General features: G+C 43.2%; 2 protein-coding genes across 3 annotated transcripts in view; both read right to left on the bottom strand.

The window, feature by feature from the left end:
* The window catches only part of POC1B (POC1 centriolar protein B), a 92,732-nt gene extending 77,032 nt beyond the window's left edge, over window positions 1-15,700 (bottom strand). Inside the window, exons 1-2 of one of the 2 annotated variants that reach the window (XM_029953803.1) lie at window positions 15,487-15,700; window positions 14,783-14,867 (exon numbers count right to left, since the gene is read on the bottom strand). In XM_029953803.1, the coding sequence (XP_029809663.1) occupies window positions 14,783-14,867; window positions 15,487-15,501 (100 nt within the window). In that variant the 5' untranslated portion in view covers window positions 15,502-15,700. The remainder of the gene's footprint in view (window positions 1-14,782; window positions 14,868-15,486) is intronic. The other variant, XM_029953802.1, reaches the window with a different exon arrangement.
* On the bottom strand, window positions 11,666-14,536 carry LOC115303850 (polypeptide N-acetylgalactosaminyltransferase 4). The gene has a single exon (XM_029953801.1). It carries the CDS (start codon window positions 14,283-14,285, stop codon window positions 12,549-12,551), a length of 1,737 nt encoding a protein of 578 aa, XP_029809661.1. The 5' UTR covers window positions 14,286-14,536; the 3' UTR covers window positions 11,666-12,548.
* Window positions 15,701-15,992: the final 292 nt, after the last annotated feature.

Here is a 15,992-nt window from a genome sequence, read left to right as displayed (position 1 = left end):
TCAATTAGGAGGATGGATATACCCACCAAGAGCTCAGGGAGAGATTTTAACTGTTCATTGTGGTGGATAAAGGAGCAAACTATAAAATTAGACTCCCTGAGTCAAATCCAAGCCATCATCTACAAGCTATGTATCCCTGGGCAAGTTACTCAGCCTTTCTATGCCTGGGACACTAAATCTGCAAACGAGTTAAGTATTACATGAAATGATACTTGTAATCCATGCCTGTCACACAGAAGACATTCAGAGGTACCCATTATTATTGGGTTCTTTTGCTACCGTCAGCAGCAGCCGCTGTCTAAAGCAAGGACTGGACACCGCCTAGGATTATTCGGGGAGTGAATCTAGATGAAGAAGAGGGTGAAGGTACCTAAAGGAGCCATAAATGAAATAGAAGGGGACAAGCAGACTTTGCTGTCCAGGAACTTAAGAAGTATTTGGAGAGGGTGACAAGCTGTATTAAATGCTTTCAAGAGATTAGAGTAACATCAGGTCTAAGAAGGAGGAGCTACATAATTTGTGGGCCTGGTGTAAAAAGTCAGTGTGGGGGGCCCTTGTAGAAAAACTGCTAAGAATTTCAGAACAGTGACAGCAGGGCGTTAAATCAGTCCTAAGTGACTACATGGGGCCTATGCCCATAAAACTGGCCCTGGGCCCGAGGACCAGTTGTTGATTTGACAATAAGAACTATGCCGTAAGTGGTGGGATCAGAGCTGGGTGGTGTGGGTTGACAAGAAAATGAGAGGGAGGCAGTGGAAAGAGTTAATGTGTACAATTCATTAATTCACTGAAGGTTTACAGGGTCCCTAACACTTAACATGTTAAGAAGCAGGGGGCGCCTGGGTGGCTCAGTCGGTTAAGCCTCCGACTTCAGCTCAGGTCAGATCTCAAGTTTGCGGGTTTGAGCCCCGCGTCAGGCTCTGTGCTGACAGCTAGCTCAGAGCCTGAAGCCTGCTTCTGGTTCTGTGTCTCCTTCTCTTTCTGACCCTCCCCCTCTCATGCTCTGTCTCTCACTGTAATAAAATAAATAAAACATAAAAAAAAAAAGAAGCAGGAAAAATGGTATTATAGTATAACAACAGTGATGCAACAATTAATGGAGGGAGGGGGTCAGAGGAATAAGACTATGAAGCTTAACTGAGAAGGTGACACAGGACTGAGACTTCACATATTTTTTCAGGAAAGGAAATAAGCCTCTTAACCAAGTGGATATTCAAAAATTACAAACACAATGGGTGCATGTCCACATTAAAGCAGCACTTGCTATCCTGGTGTGAAGCCTGGTGAAAAGAAGTGAGAGAGCAGAAGGAGCAAGCGGTTCAGAGGTCAGGGACAGCCTCACCTTTGGGCAAAGGGGCACTTCAGAGGCCTATTAATTATGAAATACCAGAAGCAAAGATGTCCCAATTACCACTGTGTGGCTCAGGGTACACTCTATATTTCTTCCACATTTTTCATCCTAACTTCCTTAACCTCACCCACTAAACTCTAACACCATGGTAATGAAAGGTATTTGACTACTGGTATCAGTGTTGCAGAGCGTCAACGTGGCATTTACTTTCATTCATTTCCACTGAACCACACCCTATATAAACATCACCACCTAATTTCAAATGTCAACACTTGTATCATTCATCATCCAACTGGTCTATTTTGAGATAAAATGTCAAAGGAAAGAAGCTAAGAGAAAAGGTTAACTAGATTTACCCCTGAAAAAAAACGATTTCTATCCCAAAATAATAATTCACTGTTTCAGGAAATCTTCATTGAGACAAAAGGTAAAACAAAGTCCATGTGCACCTAGGCTACTGCTGTCTCTGGAGGTAACAAGGGACACGTCAGGGAGAACGTGTTCGCTTCCCATCACATCCAAAAAACCAAAAGCTACTGTGCTGCCTTAACTAGCAGTAACTTGAGCCACTCTAAGATCTCTCACTCCTTGTTTTATCCAAACCTGCAGTTGCTTCTAGACGTTTGCTCCACCAGGAATTCCATATCCTAGAAGGAAATGGCATTTCCCTCCAGTTTGAGTCTTCCAACCCATCATTCTTTGTGTAATTTACTAATTAGAAATTATATTCATTAATAATTTAACTGATGAATATATAATTTGTTAATTTACTATTGTAAGGAAGAACTCTCCCCTTTCCTCCATTTATCTATTTATTCACTAACTTATTTTATGAGTGTGGACTCAGATTGTAATCCATAGCTGTCATTATTCACTTTGACTCTCAAACTATTCCAAATTTGGCTAGTGAGAGCCCCTTCAAGCTGGCCTCTGTGGCCTTCTCTAATATGTGTCCATCATTCTTTGAGTACTTGCGTCCAGAAGGATTTCTAGAACTATGACCTCCGCTGCCCCAGCTCTGCCAGGATGCCGCTGCTCGGGCTCTACCTCCTGGCTGTTCTGCAGGAAGCGCACCCCTGGGACGGGGCCCAGGGGGCTGCGGGCTCACCTCGTGTTTCCCTCCTTGCAGGGACTGTTAACAGTTGTGCACTCTTTGTTGTGTAATGCCTGAATACACTTGCCTCATATATTTGGTCTCATTTTACAGTTGTTGTTAGGCTAGAGGGCAGGTTTGGCTACCAATTACTCTGTCATGACTGGACAGAGAAGACTGCTTTATTCTCTTTAATAGCTACATGGTATTCTATTGTGTGGCTAAACCTTAATTTATTTAACCAGTCTATGCTATTTAGTCTTGCCCTTTTACAAATGATGCTGTAATATACATGAGTCACTCCTGATGTGTACAAAAGCATCATTGTGATCAATTCCCAAAGGAATTATTGATGGGTCAAAGGGTACATGTTTTTGAACTTACAAGAAGGTCTACGTTCACAATAAAGTGTCTTTTACAACTTTATACATTCGGATTATATCCCTCTCAGGCCTTTCCATCCCATATGCAAGGGAGTCCTAATAATTCAGATCACCTTCATATAGAAATTCTTGAATTTTTCCACTATTTCAGGGGTCCTTCTATGTATTTGAACTCTGATTATGTCCCACGTATACCCTACTATCAGAAGTTAACTCAGATTTCTGGTTTGAGGGCACATTGATTTTGTACTTCCTGTTGCATTTCCAGGTTCATGCTGGTCTTTGGGTCACAAAAGAAACTCTAGATGGCCTTCTTCAAGGAAAAATAAATAAGGACATATTCTAAGGAAATCTGTGAGGAGATCTCTATAACTGTTTTTTAAGAAAAAAATCACTTGTAAGCATACACATTTATGTATGCTTACATAAACTTTATAAACTTAGATACAAGGGAAAGGGCTGCCCAGTAAAAAGATAATATTCTAATCTCCACTACATACACTTTGATCTCTATCTAATACTTTCAGAATTTGTTTGTGCTATCCAAGCACTATATAGTAATATAAATGATAGCACTAACTTAAAATTCCTCTGCCCTGAATGAGGAAATACTTAAGCATCTTTTCCTTCTAGCTGACACTAAGTCATTATCTTGCTAGTGTAAGCATGGTCTAAAAGGAGCTGGGGGTGTTAAGAATAATCTTCGGTAATGACAATCAGGAGAACTTAATTTAACTTATTCAAATTCCACATCTCTATGAGGATGGTCAATCACAAGGACATACACCTTTACTGAGTTGTTACCAGGGGCCAAGTATTTCTAAAGACTTTATAAGTATTATTTTATTTAATCCTCACAACAAGGCAAGTAAATATCATTAACCCTCTTGTACAGATGAGGAAATGAGGCTTAGTGAGGTTAAGTAATTTGCCCAAGGTCATGGAGGCAAAAAGCAATGGAGTCCACTTTTAACCCGTTTCTATCAGCCTCCAAAGCCTGGGAATTTAACCAATAACTCAGTGCTTTCAGAAGCACTGGGCTTTTATGGATGGTCTCCATTATAATTACTGTGAACTTTGTTTAAAATGTGTACTTCCAGTAAATTAAACATTCTTTGGGGTTAGACTGAGGAATCTGAATTTTTTTCCTTACCACTTTCTCATTTAATTCTGATGTACATCGAAAGTAGAGAAACACTGTGCTCTGCACACACTAGCACTCAGGAATAATTTCTTGAACCATCACAGTAGGAGAAACTTTAACAAAGCCGCTACACAGGTTGCCATCAAGAACCATAATAGAAAAAGAATTTCTGGCAAACATTTATTATGGTTTCACTGTGAGGAAAACAACTTCAAACTTCCAAATTTCATTCTGTTTCTATTCAGTGAAAAAAGAAAGAAATTACTTGTTCTTTATTTTTTCTATAAATAACCCACAGGCTAATAGGATCTGAGTCCATGACAGCATAACCTTAAAGGGAAAAAGCGGAGAAAAGTGACAACTTCAATGTTAAAATTACACAATTTTAAATGGAAACTTTTCTAAAGTTCAGCTCAGATTCTGCAAACCGTGGGACAGTACTTTTAAACTCTTCTAACGTCTGAACAAACTGGAGTGCTGCCCTGAGAAGCTGGCCTAAAGGAAAAGAATGTGGCTCCAGAATCAGACTCCAATCCAGGCCCAGCCAGGCTGTGCCACTTACTAGCTATGTGGCTTCAGGAAATTTCCTGAACCTTCATTCATAAAAAGGGATGGAAACACTTCACAGGTTATTATTTTTTGCTCATCCCCTCTCCTCTAATCACCTCCCAACCCACCCTGTGGAACCCAAGAGCCCAGCACCTTCTAAAAGGCTATCAAGTATAAATCCACCATACTTTATGTTCTGTTTCCCTGAATCACGACCAGAAGTCTAGACCTTGAGCTCCTCCAGCCATCAATCACATTCACTCACTCCTATAACACTCTGGATGTTGCCTTAGCTGACCCTGACACCCATGCCTTCTCTCCTTTCCCAAAGCCACCACTGGGCCAGGGGGGCACCCAATAGATGGTCTCCCTATAACCACATTCTGCTCCTTGAAAGTCCCTCCTCCTCAACCACTATGCTTGACTCTGCTTGGGAACCCCAAGTTCCCTGAAACCCTTTCAAGTGACAACCATTTTCTCTTTCACATTCCACCTGCCTCACAGCACAGTTTTCCGCTCTAGCTCCTGATATTAGTAGTTCGGTCAACAGATATCTCACCCCGATACCACATAAAGCATTGTGGGCAGGGCCCGGAAAGTCCTAAGGGACAAAATAGGCAAATTCTCTACATGAGGAGCTTACATTCAGATGAAGAGGAGGAAAACAAGGCAACAAGCAGGCAAACATGTCATCTTAAATTGTGCTAACAGACATGAAAGCTACGTCAAAAAGTCATAATGAGAATTTTGTGTGGCGGTAGAACACTTACTTCAGATGGAGTTATCGGTAGCATTTTAAGTAGAGGCTGAAGGACAAGAAGGAGCCAGCCAAGCAGAGTGAGGAGGTGAAGAGCACTTCCGACCAAGGGGACAACCAGAACACTCCAGAGCCCTTTTCTTCCTGGCTTCCTCAACAATTCATCCGTGGCCACGCCCTGATCTCATCAGCAGCAGAAACTGAACACTTCCCAGATCATGAATTGAAACCCACCATCCTCTGACAAGCTGCTTTCCTTACAGCTTAGTCAAGTAACTTCTATATCATTCCAGTCCATTGACGTATACTCTCCAGAGGTTCTCTTTTCATCACCTTCACTTCTCTCCTTAGCCCACTGACAAGCCCCCCTATCATATATATATATATATATATATATTCAATCTCCTGAGTCTCCCTCCTTCCTTCAAATTTTCCCAGCAAAATTCCAGTCACTCTGCCTTTTCTGGACCTATATTTGTGCCAGTGAGAATGGCTAGAACCACCCCCCGCCCCAACAGACTGGAAACACTGTAAATGCATAACCACTAATGTCACTTGGATCTTCTACACTGCCCAGTAGTGCTCAATTCTGCAACACTTCCCTCCCTACTCTCTAATGAGTGTTTAACATCTCAATTCCACATTTCTACCCCACCCTACACCTTGGCTTTCATGAGACCCTACTATTATGGCTTTCCTTCTATCTTTCTGATTATTCCTTCTTGGATTCTTTTGCCATGTCTTCTTCTTCTCTACAGGTTGGAGAACTTTAGAACTAGACTTGGGCTATTTGTCCTCATTGTTCTATGTTCTTCCCAGGTGATCTCAAATATTCCCATGACTTGGCTAAAATAAAAAACAAATGGAGACCAGCCTTGAAAATTCCCTGAGTAGACAAAAGCAGTTTAATCATATAAACAAAGATTAATTTAGCTTATTTTGTAAAACTAACTTGACCTGGGTCATTTCTGGCTTATGTCTCTGGAAATCACAAGCAAAAACTTGAACTGTTTCCCAAGGTAACTGCTGACCAACACCCTATCCTTTAAAAGAACTCTAATATTACAAGCAATCAATGTGAAAAATAAAGTCACTGCTTTCTCACTGTAGAAGCTGCTTTATAACATGCCCCTGAGCCTCACGGCATGTTTTGAGAGCTCCCAGTTTGCAAACTGTCTTTACAGTATGTGCACAATACACTTTTACTAATTAGTATTTCAAGGATTCCTTAGTTTTACTTCTGTTGTTTCTGAACTTTTGACAACTTTCAATACCACCTGTATATGATAATAACTCCCAAATTTCTCTTTTCCCAGATCACCACCCTAGTTTGAACCATCATCAATTCCTGCTGGTATTACTAAAATAGCTCTTACTTGGCTTCTCCACTAATAGTTCAGTACCCACAGAGTAGCCAGAGGATCTTTTTTGAGATCTAAATGAGATTACGCCATTCCCTTCCTTAACACGCTTCAATGACTTTTCCCAGCTCTTAGAACAAAATCCTAAAACATGGCCTCTGCCTTAGTTTGCTGGGACTGCCATAACAAATTGCCAAAATTTTGGAGGCTTAAAACAGAGCAGATTTATTCTCTTATAGTCCCAAAGGCCAGAAGTCCAATATCAAGGTGTGGCAGGATTCTCCCTAAAGTTCTAAAGGAAATTCCCTTCCTTGCCTCTGGTGCCTCCAGACACTCTCGGGCTTGTGGCGGCATGGCTCCAATATCTGCACCTGGCTTCACATCACCGCCTTTTCTTATCTCCTCTGTGTCTCTCCTAAGAACACATACCACTGGATTCAAGGCTCAACAAGGTAATCCAGGATGATCTCTTCTTGAGATCCTTAATTATGTCTGGAAAGAACTTTTTTTCCAAATATAGTTACATTTACAGGTTTCAGGGACATGAACCTATCATTCAAAGGGCCACTATTTAACCTGCTATAGCCTCCAAGGTCTCACTGCCTCTGCCTTCCCCTCCAACTTCATCTCCCAAAGCTTTCTCTCTTCCTTTGTTTACAGGCTCTACCCCTTCCAGTCTTTTCCTTTCTCTTCCTTCCTTTATTCCTTCCTTCCTTCCTTAAGCAATTTTTTTAAAGTTTGTCTGTTTGTTTATGTAATCTCTACACCCAATGTGGGACTCGAACTCATGACCCAAGATCAAGAGTCGCATGCTCTTCTGACTGAGCCAGCCAGGTGCCTCTAGCCTTCTTCTATTTCCTTGATCAAGGACAAGTTCTTTCCCACCCCTGGCTTCTGCATATGCTATTCTTTCTCTAGTCTTTGCACTACTAACTCTTCCCTCAGGTCCTGAGTTAAATCTAACTTTCACAGAGGGGTGTCCTTGACCTCATAAACTTATGTCGCCATTGTTATTCCTCAAAGCACTCTTCCTTTTCTTCACAGCATGCACCCCTTTTCCTGTTTCAAGTTGTACCTGCACACGATTTGGGTGTTCACTTGTTAATATTTGTCTCTATCATCAGACTGTGGATTCTTCACACCATGTGAAGAAGCACCCCTGTTTTGTTCCCCTCTGTGTGTATACCCAGAGCATAAGACACTGTAACATTAACAAAAGTTACTGTAGCATTAACTAAATAAGGTTACACAGGATAAATAGAGTACCTCCCATTCCCTCTTTGAACAGAATCAGATTAAGTGCAAATAAGAGGGGCAGAAAGGTGACCAGACAGCTGAGGACACCCCCAGCCTTCAGAGGACAACTCTCCTGGGCCGGCCTGAGGTGATCGAGCTTGGCATAAGGAAGGAAAAGTAGTGTCTGACTATTAGCAAGACATAAGGACTTGTCTACTCTTCACTTTTGCCCCAGACAACTATTCAGTTCAGGAACTTGCTCCACCTTTTATAATAATCCCTACCGCCTGGTCAAAAGGGTTTAGGTTTTCCTGAAATTTTAGGAAAAAATTCCAATACAAACAGATTCCCACTCATAGTCTAATTCACATATATATATATCTAACTTTCTTAATTCTACTGAACTATAAAATGACTCAAGTATTAGTAAACCCTGCTGGCTTGGTTTTAAAGTCTAGTAGGCAAAGAGGGACACAGAAATCTTTTCTGGAACACACAAAATTCTCCAGCCTCTTCTTTTCCCCTGAAGATTTTTCTTTATATTATTGAGATTTTCTTTATATTCTATATATTTTTCTTTACATTATATTATTGAAATGTAATTCATATGCTATAAATTCACCCTTTTATAGTGTATAATTCAGTGTTTTATCCAAAGTTTACCACCATTGCCACTATCTAATTCTAGAACATTCTCATCACACACACACACATCCCCTAAAAAACCCATCCTCATTAGCAATCATTCTCCATTCCTCCCTGCCAAACACTATGTATTGTCTCTATGATTTTTCCAGTCATTTTTTACTTTCATGAAACTGAGAGATAAAATGATTTGCACAGGGTTGCAGTCACTTAGTAAGACAGCAAGATTATAGCATACATATTTACAGTAACTTTTTAAACTATACATAAAAAAACCAAAAGATTAGTAAAAATATGTTTAGCTCCACCGTACATATCCTAAATGTGGCTATAAGACATCTGATGTGTAAAGCAGAGTCCCTACAATAGTGATTCCCAGGCAGTGTCTCAAGCTGGGTGAGGCAGGGGTGTGGGACATGAGGCAGAATCACCAAAGAGGAAGAAGAGATGTGACTGGCGGAAAGGAATCAATTACACTTCGGATGCGGTGATGCAGAGTGAAGGTTGAGGGAAATGTGAGGCTATGTGGTTTATGGAATAGACATTTCTTTTTAGCTGAGGGTTTTGAAATTTGCGTTAATGTGCTCAGGCGCTCACTGGCTTCCTTTTACAGAGCCTCCAGTGGGTCCCAGAGCTCCCCAATCGTTTCCTGTTTGTTTAGGAGTAGTAAACGCTGACATTAATAGTGCTAACACCACTCAGAATACTTGTTGAGTAATGACACCTTGCAAAATAATGCAGGAGCTTTGACTTCTTAATATTTTGTCTCTATTTTCAAATAAGCTAAATTATTACAAGCTTAACTCTCTTCTGTTACCATTGACAAATGTGCACATAGAAACAATGATCCCATAGACTAAAATTATCAGAATCCATTTGCAAAAATAATTAGTCATGCATTTTATTTTATGTTTTAATATTGCAAAAAAAACCGTTAACAAAAGGAAAAAAAAAAGGATGGGAATCAATCATCACACAGAAAAAAATTCATTGTTTAAAAGATATTAATCTGAATCTCAACATTTTTGGGGCTCATTTAAATATTATTAAAACAGCAACTGAAAGGGACAAATTAATCAAAACTAAGTATTAAGTCCTGAAACCACTAAGACTATACAACTTAAAAATAACCTCTTGGCTCCAACCTAGGAAAGTTTGATTTTCCAACATACAATGAATACACAAGAGCCTAGGACTAGTGAGTAAACAAATTTTCTTTCACAAACAAGTTATTCTGCATTCTCGAGATCCTGCAGATGATCATTATCATGCACCTGGAAGATGGCTGCTAGAAATGCCTACTTAGTCAATCTACTCATAGGTCTGGACCCTAAATGGCATAGTGACCATTTAAAGTGGAAACCTCATGTCTACCAAATATTTTACTGAAACTGTTACTAATATGTAAACTAACTAAAAAAATCAACTCTTAACTGTCTACAGCAAGAGAGCTTTGGTACCAATAAATGGGAATTAGGGAGTCTAAACATTATTTGTAGTTTTACAGTATGTTTTTGAAACTAAATTGGCAATGCCTGTAGACAAAAGTGTGAAAGTCTCATTCTTCTGTTACTACTCTAAATCTTCATGAGGAATGAACAACCGGACTCATTTCAAGTTACTGATATAAATACAGCACTATCCTAAAATTTCTTGCAAAAAAATTAATGGATCACATCCCACAATTTAGGCAATAGGTAAAAATATTAAGTACTCTACTTTTCAATGCCCCCTTTACTTTTTGACAAGAGCAGAAAGATACTGCAGTAAAATGCCAGTAAGTACTTCCAGAATAATTAATTTTAGTTTTTCTATTTGATGGGGGGAGAGGGGGTGTGGGGGAGGAAGGCTAACAAGAACAAATAAATAAATAGAGAAAGGGTGATTTAAATTAAAAAGTAGACTGGGACAGGGTAGGTTTAGGAGAACATATGCTGTCAAACAACCATTTTTGCAAAATGTAGAGTATTATTATAAATCCTTCTTAAATTACACCCAGAGCCATGTACCTTGCACATGAAATTTGCATAATTCTTTAATAAACCTCAAGTGGGTTGTTAAATAACTTAATGAAAGTTATTAACACATTTTCATTGTAAAAGAGAAACAAAATAATAAAGACATGTTGTGCTTTTATTTTCTGAAATGGTTATCCTAAAGGTTTTCTTAAATTCCGATTGTGCAAAGTTCCTTCTCTCCAGTCACCAAGTACATGCTGAAAACAACTTTACTTATGAGTACTGTGGACTAATTCTCTACGGAGTATGTGTTTTTCATAAATCTAGACCAAAGTGAACTAATTGAGATTTGATTCTAAATTCAGCCTATGATTCTTGGTTATAGCTTTGGCACAAAACCAGTAAAAGTATATACATATATGTACGTAGATGTATGTATGTGTATATGTATATATATGCATATGTATAAATATATATACACTTTTAAGTGTGGTTACTTCTCAGATAATTTAGTTTGGAAAATATTTATATTCTTCGCCCAAAAGATTACTTTTAGAGTTTGAAAGATTAAAGATAAAAACAAAATTGGTTCAACAACTGTCAAGTAAAATGAATACAAACACAGACCACAACAACTTTCCACTCAATCCAAAATAAATCACTTCAGTTGAGCTCAGCCCACTTAATTTTAAAACTACCTCTCTTTTCCAGCTTTATAACTGGACTGAATGTTGCTGAACGACATAATCTGTGTTAAAAGGGAAGAGATAAAAAGCGTTGTAAAGACTGCACGAGTGTTTGTAATGTGTAGTCACATTTCAGAGCTGGAAGGGATCTTTGAGGTCTAATCCAGCATCCACATTTTATAGACGAGAAAACTGAGGCCCAAACGGAGTCTTTTGGTCGAATGACATGACTAAAATCACATTCCATGATTCCGAGCCATTCACTCATTCATCATTCATTCATTCACCCACTTTCTGAAAGCTGCCTAAGTGCCAGGCGTGGTGCTCGGTGCTGAAAATAGGCTGTAAGAGGCAGCACTCACTAGTATCCAGCCAGGCTTTTTCCTTGTTTTAAGGTAAAACCTTCAATGTCCTCACCAGGAAGAACTCCTAGAAGACTTCCACAGCCTTTGTAGCACTGGGCCCACTTTCAGTTTCACACATTTCAGTAAACACAGTTGGGTTTAACTTCAGAGTCCACAATCATGTTTACTTTAAACGATTAAGCATTAACAAAGGGAAGCATAGTATTGTGAATGAGTCCTTTTCCAGTACATTCATAACTTAAGGAAGTGCAATCAGAAAATGCCCCACACAAGAGTTCATAGAGAAGACAGCTTAAAAAATCAGAGCAAAATGAGGTATCGATACAGGTCAGTTAAGTCTAATAGCTCAAGTTTACCAAGTGTGGAATGTAAATATTTCCCTGTTTTATTCAGATGAGGGTACATCTTTCTGAGATGTCTACATGTTAAAAAGACCGCTCAACTCACATTCAAATTAATTCCCTCTTCCAATGAAACATACATCTCCTTAAGATTAACTTCAATTTCTAGTTGATTAAAGGATAATTAAAATTTAAAAAATAATAAACAACACCTAAACTTCAATGTGCTGGCTACAAGAAATTCAAATCCTACATATAATAAAAATAGCAACAGCTCAAACTGCACATTTATGAGTTTTGTTTTTAAAGAGATGGGCGGGGAACTCATCCATCAACATAAATCATCCCTCATTCGGCTTGGATGTTTATATTCTTTAATATTAAGTCTGGCACTTAAATGTTTTGTATAGCTCAATTCACAGTCAACTTCTTTAAGGAGAGGAAACCATACTGACAGAGGGTTTAAATAAAACAACCCATAAGTAAGGCACTTTGAAATATTAAACAGCAGCTCTCTGGGCACCCACTTTCAGTGTTCTACACCAAAATGAAACACAGCTTTCACGGAGCTCTCGCAGATGGCCAGTGGGTGATTTCTGATAAAGCACAATCTTCGCTGAGGCTCTTTGACTTTCTCAAAGCTATTGTCCGCTCAGGAAGAAAGTGCTGTTGTGCTCTTCTATTTCTCAAACTTCCAGATTTGGTTTTTATCGAGAGCATCACAAGTTCTCATCTGAACATCAGGGCGACCCTCAGGTGTCCGAAAAGCACTAAGACACAGTCCCGAGTGGGGATGAAAAATGGTTCCATCTTCTTTAAAATGCCATATAATGTTTGCTGGAATGGGGAACCCATCTTTTGGGCAATTTTGCATTCCTACATGATTTTTTTGCTGGGGAACCTCTGCGCATAACTCTGTCACAGAGTTAAACCTTATTTCCTTGTTCGAAGTATATTCGAAGAACTGATTGCCTCCTTGACCGTGGCAGCCAAACAGAGAAAGGTTGGCCCCTGTGGGGTTACTGTCAGGAGCGTTATAGTCTAAACATTCAGAAGAGATCCCCCTGCTGCGAACAGCTCCATGCCAGCCTGGCCTGTCCTCTGGGACATGTAAGTTAGAAAACACGTTTTTCAAATACCAGTCAAAGCTCTTGCACTTCAGCCGTTCTCGTAGCAATTTTCTTTCAGATATATCTCCATATGCTTCCTTCCTGGCTGGAGGGTTTCGGTTGTAGAAATGCTCTTTGTACTCATCCATCCACACTTCCGCTGCCCGGGCAGTATTCTGGAGGAAGTTGGGTCTAGCGTAAGGCGCCCGCTTGGGGAATACATGGCCCACGTGGGAACAGGGGTGGATCTCCAGTTTGCCTCCACACTGCCACACCCGAAACGACAGCTCCAGGTTCTCACCCCCCCACACTTCCATTCCCGTGTCATACGTTCCAAGGTACTGGAAATATTTCTTGCTGACAGCGAACAGTCCTCCCGCCATGGTGGGCGATCTGATTGGGTCAATTCTCGATTTCCGTCGGTCCCTTTCATGTTTGGGGACAGAATGCCACTGGAAGGTTAAGCGCCAGTCAAATCCACCAATCATGGGCTCCCCAGTCTGCATATAAAATTCAAAAGTATTCCAATCAATGGTGTCTATCACAGGACATACAATTGCTGTTTCATCTTTACCAATTCTTTCCAAAAGTGGTTCTAACCAACCGGAATTACACTCACAGTGGCAATCCAGGAAAGTGAGGACATCCCCTGTGGCAAAAGTGGCCCCAATCAGGCGGGCTCGAACCAGCCCCTCCCGCTTATTTGTTCTAATCAAGCGGACTCTATCGAGATTGCTGATGTAAGTTTCAAGCTGTGTCTTCAAATAAACTCTGTCACTCAAGTCATCCACTAGGATGATCTCCTTCAAGAGGACTGCAGGAGAAGTTTCTAAAACACTGTGGATGGTGCGGAGCAAAGTCGACCAGGCTTCATTATAGAAAGCAATGATAACAGAGGTGGTGGGAAGTTTCCTATAGTTAAACTTCTGGGATTTACACTCATACATTCTTTTATCCTCTATGTGGCGGTGCAGGGAAATCCTGTCGCTGAGATAAATATTAATGGCATATCTCTCGATAAGTTCTTCTTGCTGCTTCAGTTCATCCTCGCTGAGCTGGAGTTTGCTGGCTTTCCCCCACTCCCCAAGTGCACGGAAATCTGCAGGGGGCTTCTCATAAAGCGGTCGAGACAAGTCCTCTGCCTTTCCCCAGGGGTCTGAGAGCGGTTGGGCCCCCCTCTCCCTGGCAAGGCCCGCTGCTGAGGAGGCATGGAAAGTCGAGACAGAGAGTTCCACCAAGATATAGGCCACTGTTAAAAGCGCCAGCAACAGGCAGCTCTTGCCTGCCCAGGTCCACCTCACGGCCATCCGGATCCTCTTGGCTAAGGCGCAGACGCGGCCACCAGAGTCACCACGCAGGGGAAGGGCTTCGGCCCCGCGGATTGAGTTCCCGGCTCAGGTAGGAGCGAACTTCCGAGCAGGTTCCTACTTTCACGCAGGCGCTCGGCTCCTTCCCAGCCACAAGGGTTTCGCAAGGGTCACCGGAGACCTCTCGGTCCTTGGCCTCCGGCACAGCCCCGACTCCTCTCTCCCCGCTTCCTCCACTTGGTCTCACAACTTTTCACAAACTCTCTGGCCAACACCCCACCCTCCCTGGGCCGAGGACAAACCCCTCCCCTTCCCACTCACTCCTCCTGGCGGTTAGTTCGAGAAAGTCTTCAGCCCCGCCCGAGTCTGCGGCCGCTCTCAACGCCCCCCCAACAGGTCCTCGGTGTTCTCCCGCGGCCCCGCGTGGCCAGAAGGCAAGGTTTCTGACCAAGTGGGCTTTGTCGCATCACAAAAAGAGAGAGGAAAAAAAAACTTACCAATTTGTTTGCCGTTGGGACTGAAGTCCACGGACGTGATCGCAGCTTTGTGGCCCTTAAAATATCGCTCCAGAACGGGGTCCTCCTGGGAAGAAAGTTGTCGAGTTTTGAAAGCAGGTGCAGCCGTCGGATGCGGGCGTCGCGGGGTCAGCTCGGCCGCCTCCACCGGGGCCCGGCCGGGGAACCGCCATCCAGGCTCTGGGCCTGCGGAGCCGGAGGGCCCTGCACGAGCGCCCGCCGCCCCCTCGGAACCAGTCCCCGCCACCCCGGGCGCTTCCCGGAGTCAGGCGCCCCCTCGGGGCCACCGGGCCGACTCATCGGAATGCACGTTCCTGGGCCCCGGCCGCGGGCTCGGAGTCTCCGGCGCGAGGCGGGGCCCCCACTCCGGGGCTTTTTCAAACCCTCCAGGTAATTCTGACGCAGGCGCTCCACGGGAACCCTCCGAGAATTCTGGGGGCCATGGGGCTGCCCCGGCTCGGTCCGGAGCTCCGGGACGCCGGGAGGAGCCCCCGGGGTCCAGCCAGGGCTCGGCCCCAGGAGCAGGTAGGGAGACGCGGACGTCCCCCTCCTCCGCCCCCTGGGGCGAGGGGCGCGGGGCGAGAGGCGCAGGACCCGACTGAGGACGCTTGCCTCCACCTCCCTCCAGATGCTAGCGCAGCCCCGCGGCACCGGCTGCGGGGAGGCGCCCCCCAGCCCCTCCTTACCGGGGCGGAGGCCATGGGAGGAGCGGTCGGCGCCGGGCTCCTGCCGGCGGGGGGAACCCGGGGAAGGGAGGGGACAGGGTAGGAAGGGGGGGACCGTGCGGCGTCCGGAACCGTCCGCCCAGAGCGGCGGCGCCTCCCGGTCACTACAACAACGGCGGCCCAGTCAAACCGCGCGCTCCAGGCGTGGCCAGTCGAGCCCCGAGGCGTCGCCCGCGCGGGAGGAAGCGGGGCCCGGGCCGGCCGACTGGCAAGACGCCGAGGTCAGGTGTGACCACGCACGAAAGCCACCGTTTACTAACTTTCGAGCTCCCCGCGGCTTGAAACAATGAAAGAAGGCTGTCATCGGAATGACAAAGAGACCGATGGTGGGGAGAGGGCAAAGAGTCTATGATCAATGCAATCGGAGTTCTATTACACGTTAAAGAGACAGTGCCCACGAATTTGAAGAGGGTCCCCGACAGCTTAAAGACTGGGGAAGGAAGTTTGGGTCTAAAGTGGGGCGGCTT

The sequence above is a fragment of the Suricata suricatta genome, chromosome 10 (assembly GCF_006229205.1).
Source record: "Suricata suricatta isolate VVHF042 chromosome 10, meerkat_22Aug2017_6uvM2_HiC, whole genome shotgun sequence".
In the NCBI taxonomy this organism is placed as follows: domain Eukaryota; kingdom Metazoa; phylum Chordata; class Mammalia; order Carnivora; family Herpestidae; genus Suricata; species Suricata suricatta.
This window is presented reverse-complemented; position numbering and strand designations above follow the sequence as displayed.